Source organism: Phyllobates terribilis, unplaced genomic scaffold (genome assembly GCF_046119375.1).
Source record: "Phyllobates terribilis strain yellow unplaced genomic scaffold, ASM4611937v1 Scaffold_12__6_contigs__length_324123572, whole genome shotgun sequence".
NCBI lineage: Eukaryota > Metazoa > Chordata > Amphibia > Anura > Dendrobatidae > Phyllobates > Phyllobates terribilis.
In genome coordinates, this window is record NW_027362772.1 from 34,317,666 (window position 1) to 34,336,171 (window position 18,506).

Sequence of the window (18,506 nt, forward strand, 5' to 3'; positions counted from 1 at the left end):
GTCACACAGTGCTCCTTCCCTTCTGAACTCTGCCGTGCACCAAAACACTGTATTTTCCCAACATATGGGGTATTAGCGGACTCAGGAGAAATTGCACAAAAGTTTTTGGGGTCTATTTACTCCTCTTACCCTTGTGAAAATAAAAAAATGGGGCTAAAACATCATTTTTGTGGAAAAAGTTTGATTTTTTTATTTTCACGGCTCCATGTTATAAACTTCTGTAAAGGACTTGGGGGTTCAAGGTGCTCACCACACATCTAGATAAGTTCTCTGAGGGGTCTAATTTCCAAAATGGTGTCACTTGTGGGGGATTTCCACTGTTTAGGCACATCAGGGGCTCCCCAAATGCAACATGGCATCCACTAATTATTCAAGCAAATTTTACATTTAAAAAGTCAAATGGCGCTCCTTCCCTTCCGAACCCTGCCGTGGACCCAAACAGTGATTTTTTTCCCCACATATGGGGTATCTGCATGCCCAGGGGAAATTGCAAAACAAATTTTGGGGTCCATTTTTTCCTGTTACCCCTGCAAAAATAAAAAAAAATTGGGTCTAAAGTAACATTTTTGTGAAAAAAGTTAAATATTAATTTTTTTCTTCCACATTCCAAAAATTCCTGTAAAGCACCTGAAGGGTTAATAAAGTTCTTGAATGTGCTTTTGAGCACCTTGAGGGGTGCAGTTTTTATAATGGTGTCACTTTTGGGTATTTTCTGTCATAAAGACCCCTCAAAGTGAACTTTAAATATGATGTGGTCCCTAAAAACATGGTTTTGTAAATTTTGTTGGAAAAATTAGAAATCGCTGGTCAACTTTTAATCCTTATAGCTCCCCAATAAAAAAAATTGGTTCCAAAATTGTGCTGAGGTAAAGTAGACATGTGGGAAATGTTATTATTAACTATTTTGTGTGACATATCTCTCTGATTTAAGGGCATAAAAATTCAAATTTTGAAAATTGCAAAATTTTCAAAATTTTTGCCAAATTTCAGTTTTTTTCACAAATAAATGCAAGTGATATCGAAGAAATTTTACCACAATCATGAAGTACAATATGTCACGAAAAAACAGTCTCAGAATCAGGGGGATACATTGAAGAGTTCCAGAGTAATTACCTCATAAAGTGACAGTGGTCAAAATTGTAAAAATTGGCCTGGTCATTAACGTGCAAACCACCTTGGGTTGTAAAGGGGTTAAACAGATATATTGGTGTCTGAACAGTCAGCGAGACACTCAAAATGTTTTTTTTTATTGAAAAAAGGCAAAAAAGTGGATAATACAGAGATTTGAACCGTGGAACTGCAAAACCACAGTTCTAGTTATCTGGCCTACATCAGAATCTTTTAAACAGATATATTTGTGTCTGAACAGTCAGCGAGACACTCAAAATGTTTTTTTTATGCAAAAAAGTGGATTACACCCAGATTTGAACTGTGGAACTGCAAAACCACAGTGCTAGTTATCTGGCCTACACCAGACTCTTTTAAACAGATATATTTGTGTCTGAACAGTCAGCAAGACACTCAAAATGGTTTTTCTTATGCAAAAAAGGCAAAAGAGTGGATAATACAGAGATTTTAACCGTGGAACTGCAAAACCACACTTCTATTTCTCTGGCCTACACCAGACTTTTTTAAACAGATATATTTATGTCTGAACACTCACAGACACACTCAATTTAACCAAAAGGTTAATAAGATGGGTATTTGTACAGTCTGACTGAGGGAAAAAAAAGAGGGTTTAGATAAAAAAAAAAAAGGATTTTTCCTGGCCCCTGAGACCTGGGGCTAAGTCTAGCAATTTGAGCAGCGGTAGCACATAGGACTGTAATGAAGTGTTTGTTGGTATAACCACTGCGTCTCCTATACAGCCTGCCTGCCTGCCTGCCTGATATCTGGGATAGATATTAGTCCTGAGAAGGACTGTTTGTTAGATTTGGCAGGCTTTAGAGACCCTACATTACCTATTTCACACTATATATCTCTCCCTAACTCAGCAGCACTGACCCTACACTGTCTGATCCCAGGCGACTGTGTCCAAGATGGCGATGCCCGGTTTTAAGTACTCGAGGTGACGCTGTGCGGCCAGCCAATCACTGTAATGCCTACAACCAACATGGCTGCGGCATTACAGTGACAGTCTGGCAATCCCTGCATGTTCATTGTCTCTGTAAAGACCGCAAAACGTGCAGGGCAGAGACCCCAGCTCCCGCCCGAGTAAGCCGGAAATGCTCGGTGTTCGCCGAACATCCCGAGTAGTGAGATGCTCCGGCGAGTACCGAGCAGTGTCGAGCATGCTCGCTCAACACTAGTCTTTATCAGTCTACAAGAATTGTGCACAGATCTTTATCTATCTACAGGAAGTGGACGTGGGTCTTTGCCCCTCTATAGGATGCAGTAAAGGCGGGTCTTTGTCTCTCTACAGGAAATATGGGTGGATCTTTTTCACTCTAGAAGAAGTGTGCACAGGTCTTTATCACTCTAGAAGAAGTGTGCACAGGTCTTTATCTTTCTAAAGGAAGTGGAGGCGGGTCTTTGCCTCTCTACAGGAGGTAGTAAAGGTTGGGTCGCTGTTTCTCTAGAGGAAATGTGGGTGAAGGAAGTGAAGGTTGGTCTTTGTCTCTACAGGAAGTGGAGGGGGGCTTTCCCTCTTAACAGGAAGTATAGGCAGGTCTTTGTCTCTCTAAAGGAAATGTGGGTGGGTCTTTATCACTCTACAGGATGTGTTCGCAGGTCTTTGTCTCTCTACAGGAATTGAAGGTGGGTCTTTGCCTCTTGACAGGAAGTAGAGGTGGGTCTTTATCGCTTTACAGGAAATCCAGGGGGGCTTTACCACTCTATGAGAAGTGTGCGCAGGTCTTTGTTTCTCTACAGGAATTGAAAGTGGGTTTTCGCCTCTCTACAGGAAATGTGGGTAGACTCTAAAGGAAGTGTGTGAAGGTTTTTGTCTCTTTACAGGAAGTAGAGGTTGGTGTTTGTCGATCTACAGGAATTGAGGGCAGGTTTTTTCCTCTCTGCTCCTGCTTTATTGTTTCTTAAACTGCTTACAGGTCTAACATAGAGGTAGGATTTGAGTTTAATATAAGCAGGCCATTAGACAACGGGTTGTAGAAAGCATGTTGGGAAGTAGGTAGAAATAAATTTCCAGCACCTATAGTACTGGAAGAATTTTGATGAAGGGAAAGTGCCCACTCAAAAAGAGCGGATGGCAAGTTGCAAAGCTGAAAAATCGGGGCAGATTCTAGACATGGTATGTGCTCCAAAAGGAGTTTTAACATGTTACGGTAGCAAGATCTACAGATTTTGTCTGAAAGGACAGGCAAACTCAAATGATATTTACTGAGGATTTTTAAAAAACTGTTACTAAAATGTAATTAAAAAATTTTGTTCTGTTGCAGCTGTTTTTTTTATATTATGAATTTAATTGCAATGTATTTTTCCCAATAATTTAAATATTAACAATTTTATTTCCAATTTCTTATCAGATCCACCAAAAAATTCAATGTGTACAATTGTTAATGGCAATAAGATAAAAGAAGGGGATCAAGTTACTCTACAATGTAAATCAAAGCAAAGTAATCCCGTCATTAGTAGATATGAATGGTTTAAAGGTGAAAACTTATATGAAACGACCAACTCAGATTTTCTGAAATTAATCAATTTGCAATGGACCGATGCTGAATATTACTCATGTAATGCAACAAATACATTAGGAAGTAGTAAGGGAAAATGCAAATATCTTTACATCAACTGTGAGTATACATATGCTCTATTTCTACACATCATTTGTCTTTTTTTATTTTTATACTAAAACGAGAGATGAGTGAATTGTATTTGCCTCAAATTTTACAAAATAATTTGGATTCTCCTAAGTCTGAATTTTTAGCAAATAGTTTTGTGCAAATTCAACAAAACAACGGCCAAACCCGGGAAATGGGTTAAAAATATGAATATTCATCTAAACACTCACCTTCTTGCCATACCCAACCATCCAGCCCCTTCTTTCCACCATCCTCCATTGCGCAACATCTTCTTCAGCTTTCTTCACTTTGTGATGGAGCTTCCAGTGCCGAGTAGGTCTCTGACGTCACGGGGCATGTCGTGACATTGCAGAGAACATCATAATAATTTGATGTCACATTGTATGTCACAGCATCAGAGACCTACTCAACATCGGAAACCCTAGTCCACAGTGAAGAAGGTCAATAAAGGTTGATCAAGGTGAAAAGAAAAAGTCAAAGAGCGAAGGACTGAACGAGGACCTGTAGCAGCGGCAAGACAGATGAGTGGTGAGTATTATTTTTTGTGGGGGTTTTTTTTTGCACTTTAAGAGTCAAAAAAGACCCCAGACCATAATGAAGAATATTCAATTTACATCGAATAAATTCAAAAATAAACTAATTTCCCTGCCAAATTCGAGCAACGTGGCCATTTTTTGAATCTAGGCAAATGTGCTCATTTCTGCTGCCAGACAGCTCTGCTGGTTGCTTATCTACCCTGGGAAATGGTGGGACATTGAAATTCAACATGCCCATTCATTTTTTTCTGTAGGATCCCATACAAATTCAATTGTTGGTTACAAAATCATTGGTTTTGGATGACTTTATAATGTTTCTGAGGAAGTTCTGGGGCAGTTTATCTGATTCCCGGACGAAGCTTTGGATATTTTGGTGGACACTGAGACATCCAACAACTCCTGTGTTTTCTTACAGGTTACATTTAGAAACAATATTCCAATTAATACGATAGTTACTTGATACTTTGCAGATTCTCCAAAGAATGTGGCTATAAAAGTGTCTCCTGGAAATTCTGTAACGGAAAACACAAAAGTCCAACTAAGCTGTACGGCAACTACTCCTAGACTCGACAACCTCATGTACTATTGGTACCACAACAATCAACCTTTACCAAAATATCAGAAGGAATATGCACTGGCCAGTATACAAATGAGCCATGCGGGAGAGTACTACTGTGTCGTGCAGAATGACGTTGGATCCAACAAATCACAGGTTATGTCCCTCCATGTGTCATGTAAGTTCCCGAAGAGCTGGACAGCAATTTGCCATCATGGAAGTTCTAGAGAAGTTTCATCTTGTCATCTTGCGTTGCAGACAGTTCCTCCACGATAGGCATGTACTCAGCATCGGGAATTGTGTCCTTAATCATCCTAATGATATTTGTCGCCTTGATTGTCCGTTTCAGGTGAGTTGTTTTCTGTGTTGTGGATTAAAGAAATATTGCGGATGAAATATAATTACATTTCCTTTAAGATCATTGCCTTTTAAGTTCTAGGTTGAAGACTTGTAGGAAGACGGAGAGAAGTGATTTATCGTTTTTTGTTTTAAAAAAGGTATCTATCATTTATTAATATATCTCTCTATTCATCAATTATTCATGTATTTATCCACAAAAAAAATAATATCTAACACCTCCTAAAAACATAATAAGTTTTAACAGATGCAAGTTAATGACTCCATAATATACAAACAAAAGAATAGAGCAGCCTCGTTAAGATGGGCAAACATTGAATATAAGAAATTTGGGCGGCATTACGCTGTGTTCCAAATTATTATGCAAATAATATTTTCTCAGATTTTCCCAAATTACCTATATGAATTGCAGTCATTGTAATTTTCCAGTCAAATAACTATTAGAGTACAATTGAAAGGTTTTTGTACAAACTGCCTATGATAACAGGATATTTTTAAAAAAATAAAACACTCAAACTGCACTCAAAATGCATGTTCCAAATTATTATGCACAGCAGAGTTTTCAACCTTTTCATTTTAATAAAGAACAAAAAAATTGTCATTTTTGAAATTATAAGCATTAGCAGGTTATTACAAACTGAAATCAAACCGTTTTCAACTCAAAACTTTATTCTAGGTGATGTTACATTTGCACATAGGACCCCTTGTTCGAAAGGAGCTTCTGAACTCTCTCGTCCATTGAATTTGTCAGGTTTTGGATGGTTTCTGCTTCAATTGTTTTGCATGAGGACAGAATACCCTCCCAGAGCTGTTGCTTAAATGTGAACTGCCTCCCGCCATCATAGACACTCCTTTTGATGATGCTCCAGAGGTTCTCAATGGGGTTGAGGTCAGGGGAGCATGGGTGCCACACCATAAGTTTGTCCCCTTTTAAGCCCATAGCAGCCAGAGATGCAGATGTGTTATGTGCAGCATGAGACGGGGCATTATCATGCATGAAATGATCTCGATGGTCCAGATGGATGGAGTGGAGGATGGCTGGTTGATGGACACCCCATGCAAACACGGCTATGGCGCTAACAAGGAGGAGGTGGAGTAATGTTTTGGGCTGGAATCATGGGGAGAGAGATTGTTAGACCTTTTAGGATCCCTGAAGGGGTAAAGATGAACTCCATAATGTATGTTGAGTTTCTCAAACAGCACTTCCTTCCATGGTTCAAGAAGAAGAACCGTGCATTCCGCAGCAAGATCATTTTCATGCATTATAATGCCCCGTCTCATGCTGCACATAACACATCTGCATCTCTGGCTGCTATGGGCATAAAAGGGGACAAACTTATGGTGTGGCACCCATGCTCCCCTGACCTCAACCCCATTGAGAACCTCTGGAGCATCATCAAAAGGAGTGTCTATGATGGCGAGAGGCAGTTCACATCTAAGCAACAGCTCTGGGAGGGTATTCTGTCCTCATGCAAAACAATTAAAGCAGAAACCATCCAAACCCTGACAAATTCAATGGACGAGAGAGTTCAGAAGCTCCTTTCGAACAAGGGGTCCTATGTGCAAATGTAACATCACCTAGAATAAAGTTTTGAGTTGAAAACTGTTTGATTTCAGTTTGTAATAACCTGCTAATGCTTATAATTTCAAAAATGACCATTTTTTTGTTCTTTATTAAAATGAAAAGGTTGAAAACTCTGCTGTGCATAATAATTTGGAACATGCATTTTGAGTGCAGTTTGAGTGTTTTATTTTTTTAAAAAATATCCTGTTATCATAGGCAGTTTGTACAAAAACCTTTCAATTGTACTCTAATAGTTATTTGACTGGAAAATTACAATGACTGCAATTCATATAGGTAATTTGGGAAAATCTGAGAAAATATTATTTGCATAATAATTTGGAACACAGTGTAATGCTATATAGAAACTACTTATAAAACTAAGGGACTTAGCACACAAATTGGCCAATTCATGAAAGCCCACCAGCCACAACAAGGTGACTTTTCTCTGATGAAATCCATAGATTTTCGTGGCTGGTGGGCTCTCATGAATTGGAAAATTTGTGCACTAAGTATCTTTATTCCATATAGCCATAATATATCCAAATTTCAATGTTTGCATACATCTTAGACATTAAAGAGGCTGCTGAATTATTTTGTATCTATGTATCTATCTTTCTAGTATAGTGTTTTGTTTCTCTTTCCAGCCACGCAGTGAGCTATCAGATCAACTAGATCAGCATGCTTCATCAGAAGACAGTCTTGATGAGAGAATAAATTATGCCAGTCTTCAGTTTCCAGCTTTCATTAATCGAGGACAAAGCCAATCAAGGTCAGAAAAAAAATGTAATTTATATATTTCTTGGAAATAAATAAGATCAAGTCAATCTCCATCCCAATTAATGGATCATGTGAAAAATCATGATTAATGTGAGTAAATCAGCTCTTGTCATTCTCGTTCTGAAAACAGTATAATTGTCAGTGCCAAAGATCTTAACGGTCAAGGTCATCATAGCAATACTTTCAGTTACTGAACACCTAAGGAAAATAAGCCTGAACTCCGCATCTATGGAGCTCAAAGCTAGAAAAGACACAACTTGAAATATATGATAGATGATATTAGATTATAGATAGATAGATAGATAGATAGATAGATAGATAGATAGATAGATAGATAGATAATGCCTTCGAAATGTGGTGCTGGAGAAGGATGTTATCAATACCAATGATGGAAAGTAGAACAAACAAATCAATTTTGAAACAAAACAAGCCAGAGATGTCACTTGAAGCAGAGATCACAAAGCTATGACTTATCTATTTTGGACACATCATATGAAGAGAGCAATCACTGGAGAAGGACATCATGGTTGGAAGAATAAAAGGAACAAGGCAAAGAGGAAGACCAGAAATCACTGTAGAAGGACATCATGGTCGGAAGAATAAAAGGAACAAGGTGAAGAAGAAAACCAGCAATCACTTGAGAAGGACATCATGGTCGGAAGAATAGAAGGAACAAGGCGAAGAGGAAGACCAGCAATCACTGGAGAAGGACATCATGGTCAAAAGAATAAAAGGAACAAGGCGAAGAGGAAGACCAGCAATCACTGGAGAAGGACATCATGGTCAAAAGAATAAACGGAACAAGGCGAAGAGGAAGACCAGCAACCCGATGGCTTGATAAAATCAAGATAACGGCGGAGAAGACTGAAGTTGCCATGGATCGAAATCGAGCCAAAGGCCATTAAAAAAAATTCCTGGGTTCAAATTCCACAAAGGACAACATCTCCATGGAGCTTCTATTTCATATTCTATTCTGTTTTTTTCCCACACTCCAAAGACACACTGATAGGGAATTTATATTATGAGTTCCAATGGGGACGGAGATGATGATGTCTGTAAGGCATTGAGGAATTAATGGCGCTTTATTAGCTGGCATAATACATAAATCTATAGTAAATCATAGATAGACTCTAAGTCCTGAGAGTAATTGAATTTAATCATCCGCTGATCACATTGATATTAATTCTATTTATATATTATTTTGTTTAGGGCCAAGGCGAGTCATCCAGATCCAGATCCTGATCCAAATCCAAATGACATTTACAGTGTTGTGAAGAAGCCTACAGCTACTGCAGAGGTAACCTGCTCCTTCTCTTCAAAGATTGCAGAACATACAACAGTTGCTAATTATTTGTTCAAAATGCCTCTCCTCTCTTCAAGATTAAATCCACTTAATATATTGCAATCATCATATTATATAACACTGTGTACTTACAATTGCTCACTTTGCCTTTCTACCCTGTTAATTCTTCTCTTTCCTCTGCTCTTTGTAAAAACAGGCAGTCTCTTTTCTCTGCATGAGTCATCCTCCTCTTCAACTCCTGACCCAGCTGCTCCCTCCTTCCAGGGATTTTTGCGGTGATGACTCATGCAGGGAAAAAGAGACCTCCCTTTTTCTATATAGAGCTTAGAAGCATTCAGCTAGTCTCTTTTTAATTACGTGATGTCATAGATCTAATGGAAAAGAGAAGAATTAACTGGGTAGAAAGGCAAAATGAGAAATTGTAAATACACAGTGCTATATAATATGAAGATCACAATATATTAAGAGGACAAAAACTTTGATGGGAGGAGGAGGAGTGCTTCTTTAAAGAAAATTTGCCCCCACCCCTTTAATGTTCAGACTAAAGAGTAACCTTAGCAGACATCTAAAATAATTCCCATAATTCCCATCACTACCTGAACCCACATTGTAAGAGTCTTCCTTTTTTTCCCCCCAAAACTAGTTTGAACTTGACTTCTGTCCTCCATGTTGATTGAGAAATCACAGTCTACTACTTCTATAAACTACAATACAAGTCACATAATGCTTTGCCCAGGGAATAGTAGTAAGATGTTATGACTGAACCCTAAGACTCACATGGAGATGAACAACACAGGGAAGATGTTAAACCTGAACACCACAGATTCCTATACAGACTAGGCAAATCCTTAAAAAGACCTTGATTTGTCCCTTCCTAACCGCGGAGGTTGGCACCCTAAAATTACACAATCGTGCCCCCGCTCAATGTTTGCTGACCCTGAGTGTCTTTATCTGCACCCTTAATTATACACAGAGTGTAACCCAAATCCACAACAGTACATGGTGCACACAGACAGAGGGTGAGGCACAAGACTAAAGATGTGTTCACACAGTTATACATGAAGGACAGAAGAAAAAGAAAGGAACCCAAAAAGACCTTCGGTATATGTAGAAACCCACAGGCCCTAAATGTATCAAAATAGGAAGAGTGCTGGGAGAGGGAACATGCAAACAAACCGCAGGAGAAGCAATAGAAAAAACCTCAGCAAGATAATCCTTGACTGGGGAGCTGGGACTCCAAACATCCATCTAATTTGGAATATTGTCAGAAAAGACTGCATGTGCCCAGAGAGTATAAATAGCCCCTCCCAAGATGTGATAGGCCAAACCAAACGAGGAAGTAAAAACACCAGCATAGAAAAAAAAACAGCAAAGCAAATACCAGAGCTTTATCAGCAGTTTGACAAAGACAATACAGTCTGTGGTCCAACAGAGAGAGAAACCAACCACACAGTCACAGGTCACCCGAAAGAGCCCCAGAGTCTAGCTATGACATCAGGTCTACAAGAAGACATGTAGCATTCCAAATTGTGAGCAGGATCCTATAAAGATAAGGATATAGATGTAAGGCCCAGGAGAGGCTGCAGGCTGAGCCTTGTGCAGCAGGTCATTGCGTGTCACAGGCAGTGTGCACATTCATGCTTCTGAAAGACAGCGAAGATATTATTGATTTGGAATAATGAACTAAAAACAACTACAAAAAAAATCAAGTTGATTTTGATTGATATTTAGTGACAATACCCAAAAAACATGAGATTTGGCCACTTTTGATTTAATTAATCAACATGTCCACCTGCAGGATGACCAGTTAGAGGGTCTGACATGTGTATGGTGGGACAAAAAAAATAATTGAATTAGTAAATAAAAAAATATATACATATTTGTCTGGGGAATTATGTTGATGCATTACACAATATACTGTGTCACCTTTCTAGTATGAAAATATTGAGTCTTCAGAGAAAACCCAAGACAAATCCCAAGACGACATCCACTACTCCGTCATCACCAACCTAAACAGGGGCACAACAGTACGGGAACGCGGTCCTGAGACTGAATATGCCATGTTAAAACAATGATGAAATGTTTTCTACATATGTAAATTAACAAAAAAACACCGTATTTTCTTTTTCTCAGACATATCATGCATTTAGTGGTAATTACATTTACTTTATACAATAAACCATGATGTACAGTTCTAAAAGTGATGAAAGGGGGTATTGTTGTGTTAACAGCTACAGTATGTGCAACTTCATTAAATTTCAAAATTCAACTGTTTGTGAAGATAAAAAATCTGATTAGTGCTGGGGGCGCTGTTACATTGGTTTCTATGGAAATGTTATGAAACAGTAATGGTGACTAATGGTATTGCAAGTCATGGTGGTAAATCTGTTCAATATTTCACGGAGATAGTTGAGTACTAATTATTTAATAACAATTTTACAAAAGTCGGTTGCCACCTTTTAAGAATGAGTTATAGAATTAGTTGTGGATCGAATATGTAAAATTTTATACAATTTTAAGTCATGGTCAACTTTGAAGGCTTTGATGCACCTTGTGTCCTGAGATCTAAGTCCTCAGATATTCAATGGTTTCGGTAGTAGTATGCGAATAATTAACGTAACTAGAGATTTTTGGAGCATCTTGGGTCCAGACTAATGGGGAGATGGCTTTTTCTTATTAATTGATAGGAGTTTGGTGATGTTTCTAATGGATTTTCAACTCCTGTGATGTTGGGATCAAAATATCCGAAGATGGCGCAAGATGGCCAGGTTTGAAAGAAAACATAACTTTGCAATACTCTGTTGGAAGCTGTTTATGCTATAAGTGTCTGCGTGTGGCTACCCAGTGGCCATGATATAACTTTCTGCTCGTCAATGGTTTTCCTTGATGTAGTAAAGTATTTTATTTGGATGATGAGAAATTGAAAAAAAAAATCTGTGAAACGATCAGGGTGGACCCATCGGTACATCCAACAGTTATCAGCCTCATATTCATAAACACCCACTATGGGCTCCAAACGTCCATGGCCCAAATGTAGGACCAACGGTCAGCTGAATATAGGGACGAGGACTCCCTAACCTTCTACGATGATGTTGGTCCCTGGTCTTCTGTGTTATCCTAAAATACAAATACATTGTAGCTCCTAAGCCCTGTAGTGAATTGTATCTATTGCATCTATGGACTTTACAGCTTTATATCTCCTTTTGCTTTGCTTATGTGTGTACAATAAATAATATTTTACTACCAAATCTACCCGTGGTCTCAGTAATTAATTACAAGACTGTGCACTGTGCGATTTTTACATTTACTTTTAATCATTTGGGTATTTTTCTTGTCTTTGGTTTCTCTTTGTCTAATGGCCTTGTGTGAACATGCATTTACATTTTGCATGCACATCAATTTATGTTCCAGTTCACACCTTCAGGTTTTTTCTTTGCAGTTAGTATGCTTGAGTGCATATAAAAGGGTGTGGCCGCCCTTTGTCTGGGCTGGGACGCTGATCCTGCCTCGGTTTTATGCTTGCACCAGGGATCCAGTCTCTCTGTCCTTGTCCATATGTATGTCACTTGACAAATGGTAAGGTTTTTAATATTAGAGTTAGGACTGTCCCACAAGGGATGCCGTGATGTGGCGGGACAGCTTTTACATTATTTTGATCAAAATTATGTTAACTAAATACCCTTTATTATTTATTATTATTTTTGCACTGTGCGATTTTTACATTTACTTTTAATCATTTGGGTATTTTTCTTGTCTTTGGTTTCTCTTTGTCTAATGGCCTTGTGTGAACATGCAGTTACATTTTGCATGCACATCAATTTATGTTCCAGTTCACACCTTCAGGTTTTTTCTTTGCAGTTAGTATGCTTGAGTGCATATAAAAGGGTGTGGCCGCCCTTTGTCTGGGCTGGGACGCTGATCCTGCCTCGGTTTTATGCTTGCACCAGGGATCCAGTCTCTCTGTCCTTGTCCATATGTATGTCACTTGACAAATGGTAAGGTTTTTAATATTAGAGTTAGGACTGTCCCACAAGGGATGCCGTGACGTGGCGGGACAGCTTTTACATTATTTTGATCAAAATTATGTTAACTAAATACCCTTTATTATTTATTATTATTTTTGCACTGTGCGATTTTTACATTTACTTTTAATCATTTGGGTATTTTTCTTGTCTTTGGTTTCTCTTTGTCTAATGGCCTTGTGTGAACATGCAGTTACATTTTGCATGCACATCAATTTATGTTCCAGTTCACACCTTCAGGTTTTTTCTTTGCAGTTAGTATGCTTGAGTGCATATAAAAGGGTGTGGCCGCCCTTTGTCTGGGCTGGGACGCTGATCCTGCCTCGGTTTTATGCTTGTGTGACACCCCAGGGGTCTGGTTGTCACAGTAATAGAGATATTATGTCTGAGAGCAAGTGGGAGGTTTCTCTGGTCAGGATCCCTAAGCATGCAACACGGTCCGCCCAGACCTGGGAGGGGAGGAATCTGCCCTTTTAAACTGGGTCTGGGCGGGATTAGAGCAGACAGAGTCAGAGTGAAGCTGCAGACAGAGTCAGAGCCTGGAGTTCAGTTCCAGACACAGGGAAAGGAAGAACTAGGAGCTCTGTAGGAGCAGTAGCAGAAGTCCAGGGGCTGGAGCTGAGCAGAGTTCGCCCTGGACGAAGATACTAAAGCCGGACACAGGAGTCCGAGGCTGTGGGGACTGATATACACCCAGCAGCAGAAACCAGCCGGCAGGGGATTCCAGGTCCTCTGGCCATAGAAGCCCGGAGGCTCAGTCACAGAGAAGGGACCAGCGCCGCCATCCAGGAGCGGAGGCTAACAGAAGGCCCCAAGTCACCAGCCATACGGGTGAGCACCACACGGTATACTCAGGGACGTGGGCTACTTGTAACCGCTGATAGCAAGGTAGCCAGGAAGAGTGCAGATAAACGGGGAGGCCTACAACTCCATCTGGCCAGGGGAACTCCTGCTTGCTCGCAGACTGACCAGGCCCCTTATACTAGCCAGTACTCCCGGGAGGGTCTGCCTTGTACCATCAGTAAAGACCCTGAACTGCACCACACGTCTCTGTGATTCCTTGCCGCTCCTGCACCATTAGCACTGGGACCCTCAGACCATCACTCCCATCATCTTCCACATTAGCTGCCCTGAGGCAATACTTCTCCCGTGGGGAGTCATCCCATACTCAGCTGCGCAACCAACATCAGCCTCAGCGGTCTGCAGCGCAGCGGCGGTCCCCACTGACCGCAATCCACGGGTGGCGTAGTCGGACACTTATTCCAATACAAATAGACTGCCACTGGTTTGACCACCCTGGGCACGGACCGGGTCACCGCCACGGAGAACTACAACCCCCAGCGATCCGGCTCTGGGTATTCCCCCTGCACAGCACAGGCCCAGGGGGTGCGTCACTTGCACCAGGGATCCAGTCTCTCTGTCCTTGTCCATATGTATGTCACTTGACAAATGGTAAGGTTTTTAATATTAGAGTTAGGACTGTCCCACAAGGGATGCCGTGACGTGGCGTGACAGCTTTTACATTATTTTGATCAAAATTATGTTAACTAAATACCCTTTATTATTTATTATTATTTTTACACTGTGCGATTTTTACATTTACTTTTAATCATTTGGGTATTTTTCTTGTCTTTGGTTTCTCTTCGTCTAATGGCCTTGTGTGAACATGCAGTTACATTTTGCATGCACATCAATTTATGTTCCAGTTCACACCTTCAGGTTTTTTCTTTGCGGTTAGTATGCTTGAGTGCATATAAAAGGGTGTGGCCGCCCTTTGTCTGGGCTGGGACGCTGATCCTGCCTCGGTTTTATGCTTGCACCAGGGATCCAGTCTCTCTGTCCTTGTCCATATGTATGTCACTTGACAAATGGTAAGGTTTTTAATATTAGAGTTAGGACTGTCCCACAAGGAATGCCGTGACGTTGCGGGACAGCTTTTACATTATTTTGATCAAAATTATGTTAACTAAATACCCTTTATTATTTATTATTATTTTTGCACTGTGCGATTTTTACATTTACTTTTAATCATTTGGGTATTTTTCTTGTCTTTGGTTTCTCTTTGTCTAATGGCCTTGTGTGAACATGCAGTTACATTTTGCATGCACATCAATTTATGTTCCAGTTCACACCTTCAGGTTGTTCCTAGTCCTTGGCTAGTCTGAACGAAGACCTATAGCATAAGGGGAGGGGTCCCTAAAAGAACTAAGGACTGGGACAAAAATGGGACACCTCCTAAACAGAGAAGTTGTTGCAGAACACAAAAAGACAAACTGACAAAAAGGTACTAGTGGTCCCAGAAGGACCACGCGAACTGACAGAGAAAGGCACCGAAGCACCTGGCTAGAGAAACAGTCAAACACTGAAGTCCAGCACAGCCAAAAGGGCAGAGCTGGAATATAAAGGCAGATGACGTGACCGCAAAACACAAGATGGAAAAAACAAACAGGAGGGTTCTAACAGTACCCCCTCTTTTATGAGGATCCTCCGGATCCTCCAGGCCTATCTGGAAGCCTCTTGTGGAAAGCTTTAACAAGCCTAGGAGCAGAGACATCATCCGTCCTTACCCAGGAGTTGTCTTTGGGACTGAAACCCTTCCAGGAGACAAGATACTGTAATCTCCCTCTATGCCATCTAGAATTCAAGATACGAGAAATTTCATATTCGCCGTCTTCCACCACAGGAGGAACTGTGACAGTGGCATCCCTATCTGATTCATCAGCCTTTTTCAACAAGGAAACATGAAACACAGGATTAATCTTCCAGGAAGTAGGGACATCCAACCTAACAGCAGACGGGTTAACAACCTGAAGCACTTTAAATGGACCCACAAACTTAGGACCCAGTTTTTTAGAGGGAATCCTCAACCGCAGGTTCTTTGAGGACAACCAAACCATGTCACCCACAGTAAACAAAACCTTCTTACGTTTCCTGTCAAAAAACTTCTTGGACTTCTTGTTAGCCTCTTGAAGGTTGCAACGTACATTAGTCCAAACTCTCTCCAAATCACCGGAAAAATTCTCCTCCGGCACCACCGACCCCAATTTGGAGAACAAACCAAAAGACGGATGTCTCCCAGTACAACAAATAAAAGGAGAACACCCAGCAGAGGAGGATGTATAATTGTTAAGAGCAAATTCTACGAGAGGCAGAAACTCATACCATACCTCTTGATTGTCCGCCACAAAACAGCGCAAAAACTGTTCAACATCCTGGTTCTTTCAGTCTGTCCATTAGACTCAGGATGATAACCAGATGAAAATGACAAATGGACTCCCAACCTGTCATAAAAAGCATGACAAAAGTAAGCCACAAACTGAGGTCCTCTATCAGAAACAATATCTGTGGGAACGCCATGGAGCTTGACAATCTCCTTAACAAATGCCTTAGCGAGTGTCTTGGCGCAGGGCAACTTAATGAATGGAACCAAATGACACATCTTACTAAAACGGTCCACGACCACCCAGATGACAGTAAAGCCCTCGGACACAGGAATATCAGTAATAAAATCCATTGTGAGATGCGTCCAAGGCGCACTAGGAACCTCCAGAGGGCAAAGCAACCCCGCAGCAGGAGTATGTGAAGCCTTTGACCTAGCACACACAGTACACTGATGCACCCACTTGATGACTTCCTTCTGCCATCCAGGCCACCAAAAACTGCAACTGATAAGTCTCTTAGTCTCAGAAATTCCTGGATGAGCTGCCAACCGAGACTCATGACACTCCACAAACAAATCTCTCCTAAAGGTTCTAGGCACGAACAGCCTCCCATGGGGAGTGTTAGATGGAGCATCATCTTGAGCTTTCAGAATCCCATTCTCCAAATCGAAGTCCAATGCCGCCACCGCAACTCCTTTTTGTAAAATGCTTTCCTCCTCCTCGGCACCGACCGTAGCAGAGAGGCTGCGAGATAAAGCATCGGCTTTAACATTCTTAGTACCAGGGATATAGGTAACAGAAAAATGAAACCGAGAAAAAAAAAGTGCCCACCTAGCTTGACGGGCATTCAAGCGCTTGGCAGCATCCAGATAGATCAAATTCTTATGATCTGTGAAAACCTGAATAGGAAATCTAGCGCCTTCCAAAAAATGACGCCGATGTTCAAATGAGAGTTTTATAGCCAGCAACTCCCGATTTCCAACATCATAATTCAGTTCTGTTTCCGAAAAAAATTTAAAAAAGAAGGCACAAGGATGTACTCCATCCTTGTCCTTCTGAGACAAAACTGCTCCGATCCCCACCGATGAAGCATCGACATCAACTTAAAAAGGCTTGGTCTCATCAGGCTGCATAAGGATAGGGGCAGAGCTGAACCTCTCTTTGAGATACTTAAATGCTTCAATGGCCTCAGTAGTTCACTGGACCGTATTCGCACCTTTCCTGGTGAGATCGGTCAGAGGCTTAACAATTATAGAAAAATTCTTAATGAATTTCCTGTAATAATTGGCAAAACCCAAAAATCTCTGTATAGATTTCAAATCAATAGGCCTAGGCCATTCCTGCACAGTCTGAACCTTCACAGGGTCCATCTCAAAGCCCTCACTGGAGACAATGTAGCCTAAAAAACAAATGTTCTGCACAGCGAACTCACATTTCTCCAGCTTAGCAAAGGGCGAATTATCACTCAATAACTGCAAAACTTCACGTACACTCTGCCAATGGGACTCTAAATCTGGTGAATAAATCAAAATGTCATCCAAATACGCAACCACATTCTTACCAATCAAAGGTCTCAGGATGTCATTAATAAGGTTCTGAAAAAATGCAGGTGCATTGGTAAGACCAAAAGGCATCAGCACATTCTCAAAATGACCTACCGGAGTGTTAAGAGCAGTTTTCCATTCATCACCCTCCTTCACTCGTAACAAATTATATGCCCTCCAGAGATCAATTTTAGAGAACAACTTGGCCCCCACCAACTGGTTAAACAAGTCAGGAATTAACGGCAATGGGTGGGAATTGAGTATGGTAATCTTATTAATTTCACGAAAATACAGACATGGACGTAAACCCCCGTCCTTTTTTTTAACACAGAAAAATCCAACTGCTACAGGCGACTTAGAAGGTGTAATACTATTGTAGGAACTCGAGGATTCTGGTAGTGTGGAGCAATGAACAATCAGAGACGGGTTTCTTTAATGCAAATAGTGTATTTGTACAACAGCAATAACACCCAAAAACAATATGCTGATAACCCGTAGTGACATGCAATAAAACAAGTCCAGCAATACTAAGTCCTTGAAACCTATATAGCAAAATCGGCAAGGTTCTTACCACGTAGTCTTCACATAAATGTGACCGAAAGGTAAGTCTGACACACTGGTTATGTGGCTCAGTTCAAACACTGCTGGTGTAGTAAGAGTCAAATCCAGGTATGCAGTAACGCAGGGAAGTCCAGAAACAAATTCACAAGTTAATCCCAGATGCGGTGTAAATACAGGGAAGTCCAGAAACTAGTTCACATTTAAGTATTATTCCAGTAATAGTTCCAACCGCTCTCACCGGAGAGAGTGAATGAAGGATTAAACACAGTTCAGAAACACAGTTCTTACCAGATGGAGTGAACCAAAGGTTGAATCCCAAAATCAACAGGCTAATGATAACACAGTGAGTGTAGCTTACATATGCAGA

General features: G+C 40.5%; 1 protein-coding gene across 1 annotated transcript in view; it reads left to right on the forward strand.

Moving 5' to 3' along the window:
* LOC141172997 (B-cell receptor CD22-like) overlaps positions 1-12,037 on the forward strand; it is a 60,949-nt gene extending 48,912 nt beyond the window's left edge. The window contains exons 8-14 of the mRNA XM_073657614.1: positions 3,483-3,749; positions 4,765-5,028; positions 5,109-5,199; positions 5,284-5,347; positions 7,416-7,540; positions 8,758-8,845; positions 10,786-12,037. Of these exons, the coding sequence (XP_073513715.1) occupies positions 3,483-3,749; positions 4,765-5,028; positions 5,109-5,199; positions 5,284-5,347; positions 7,416-7,540; positions 8,758-8,845; positions 10,786-10,926 (1,040 nt within the window). The 3' untranslated portion in view covers positions 10,927-12,037. The remainder of the gene's footprint in view (positions 1-3,482; positions 3,750-4,764; positions 5,029-5,108; positions 5,200-5,283; positions 5,348-7,415; positions 7,541-8,757; positions 8,846-10,785) is intronic.
* Positions 12,038-18,506: the final 6,469 nt, after the last annotated feature.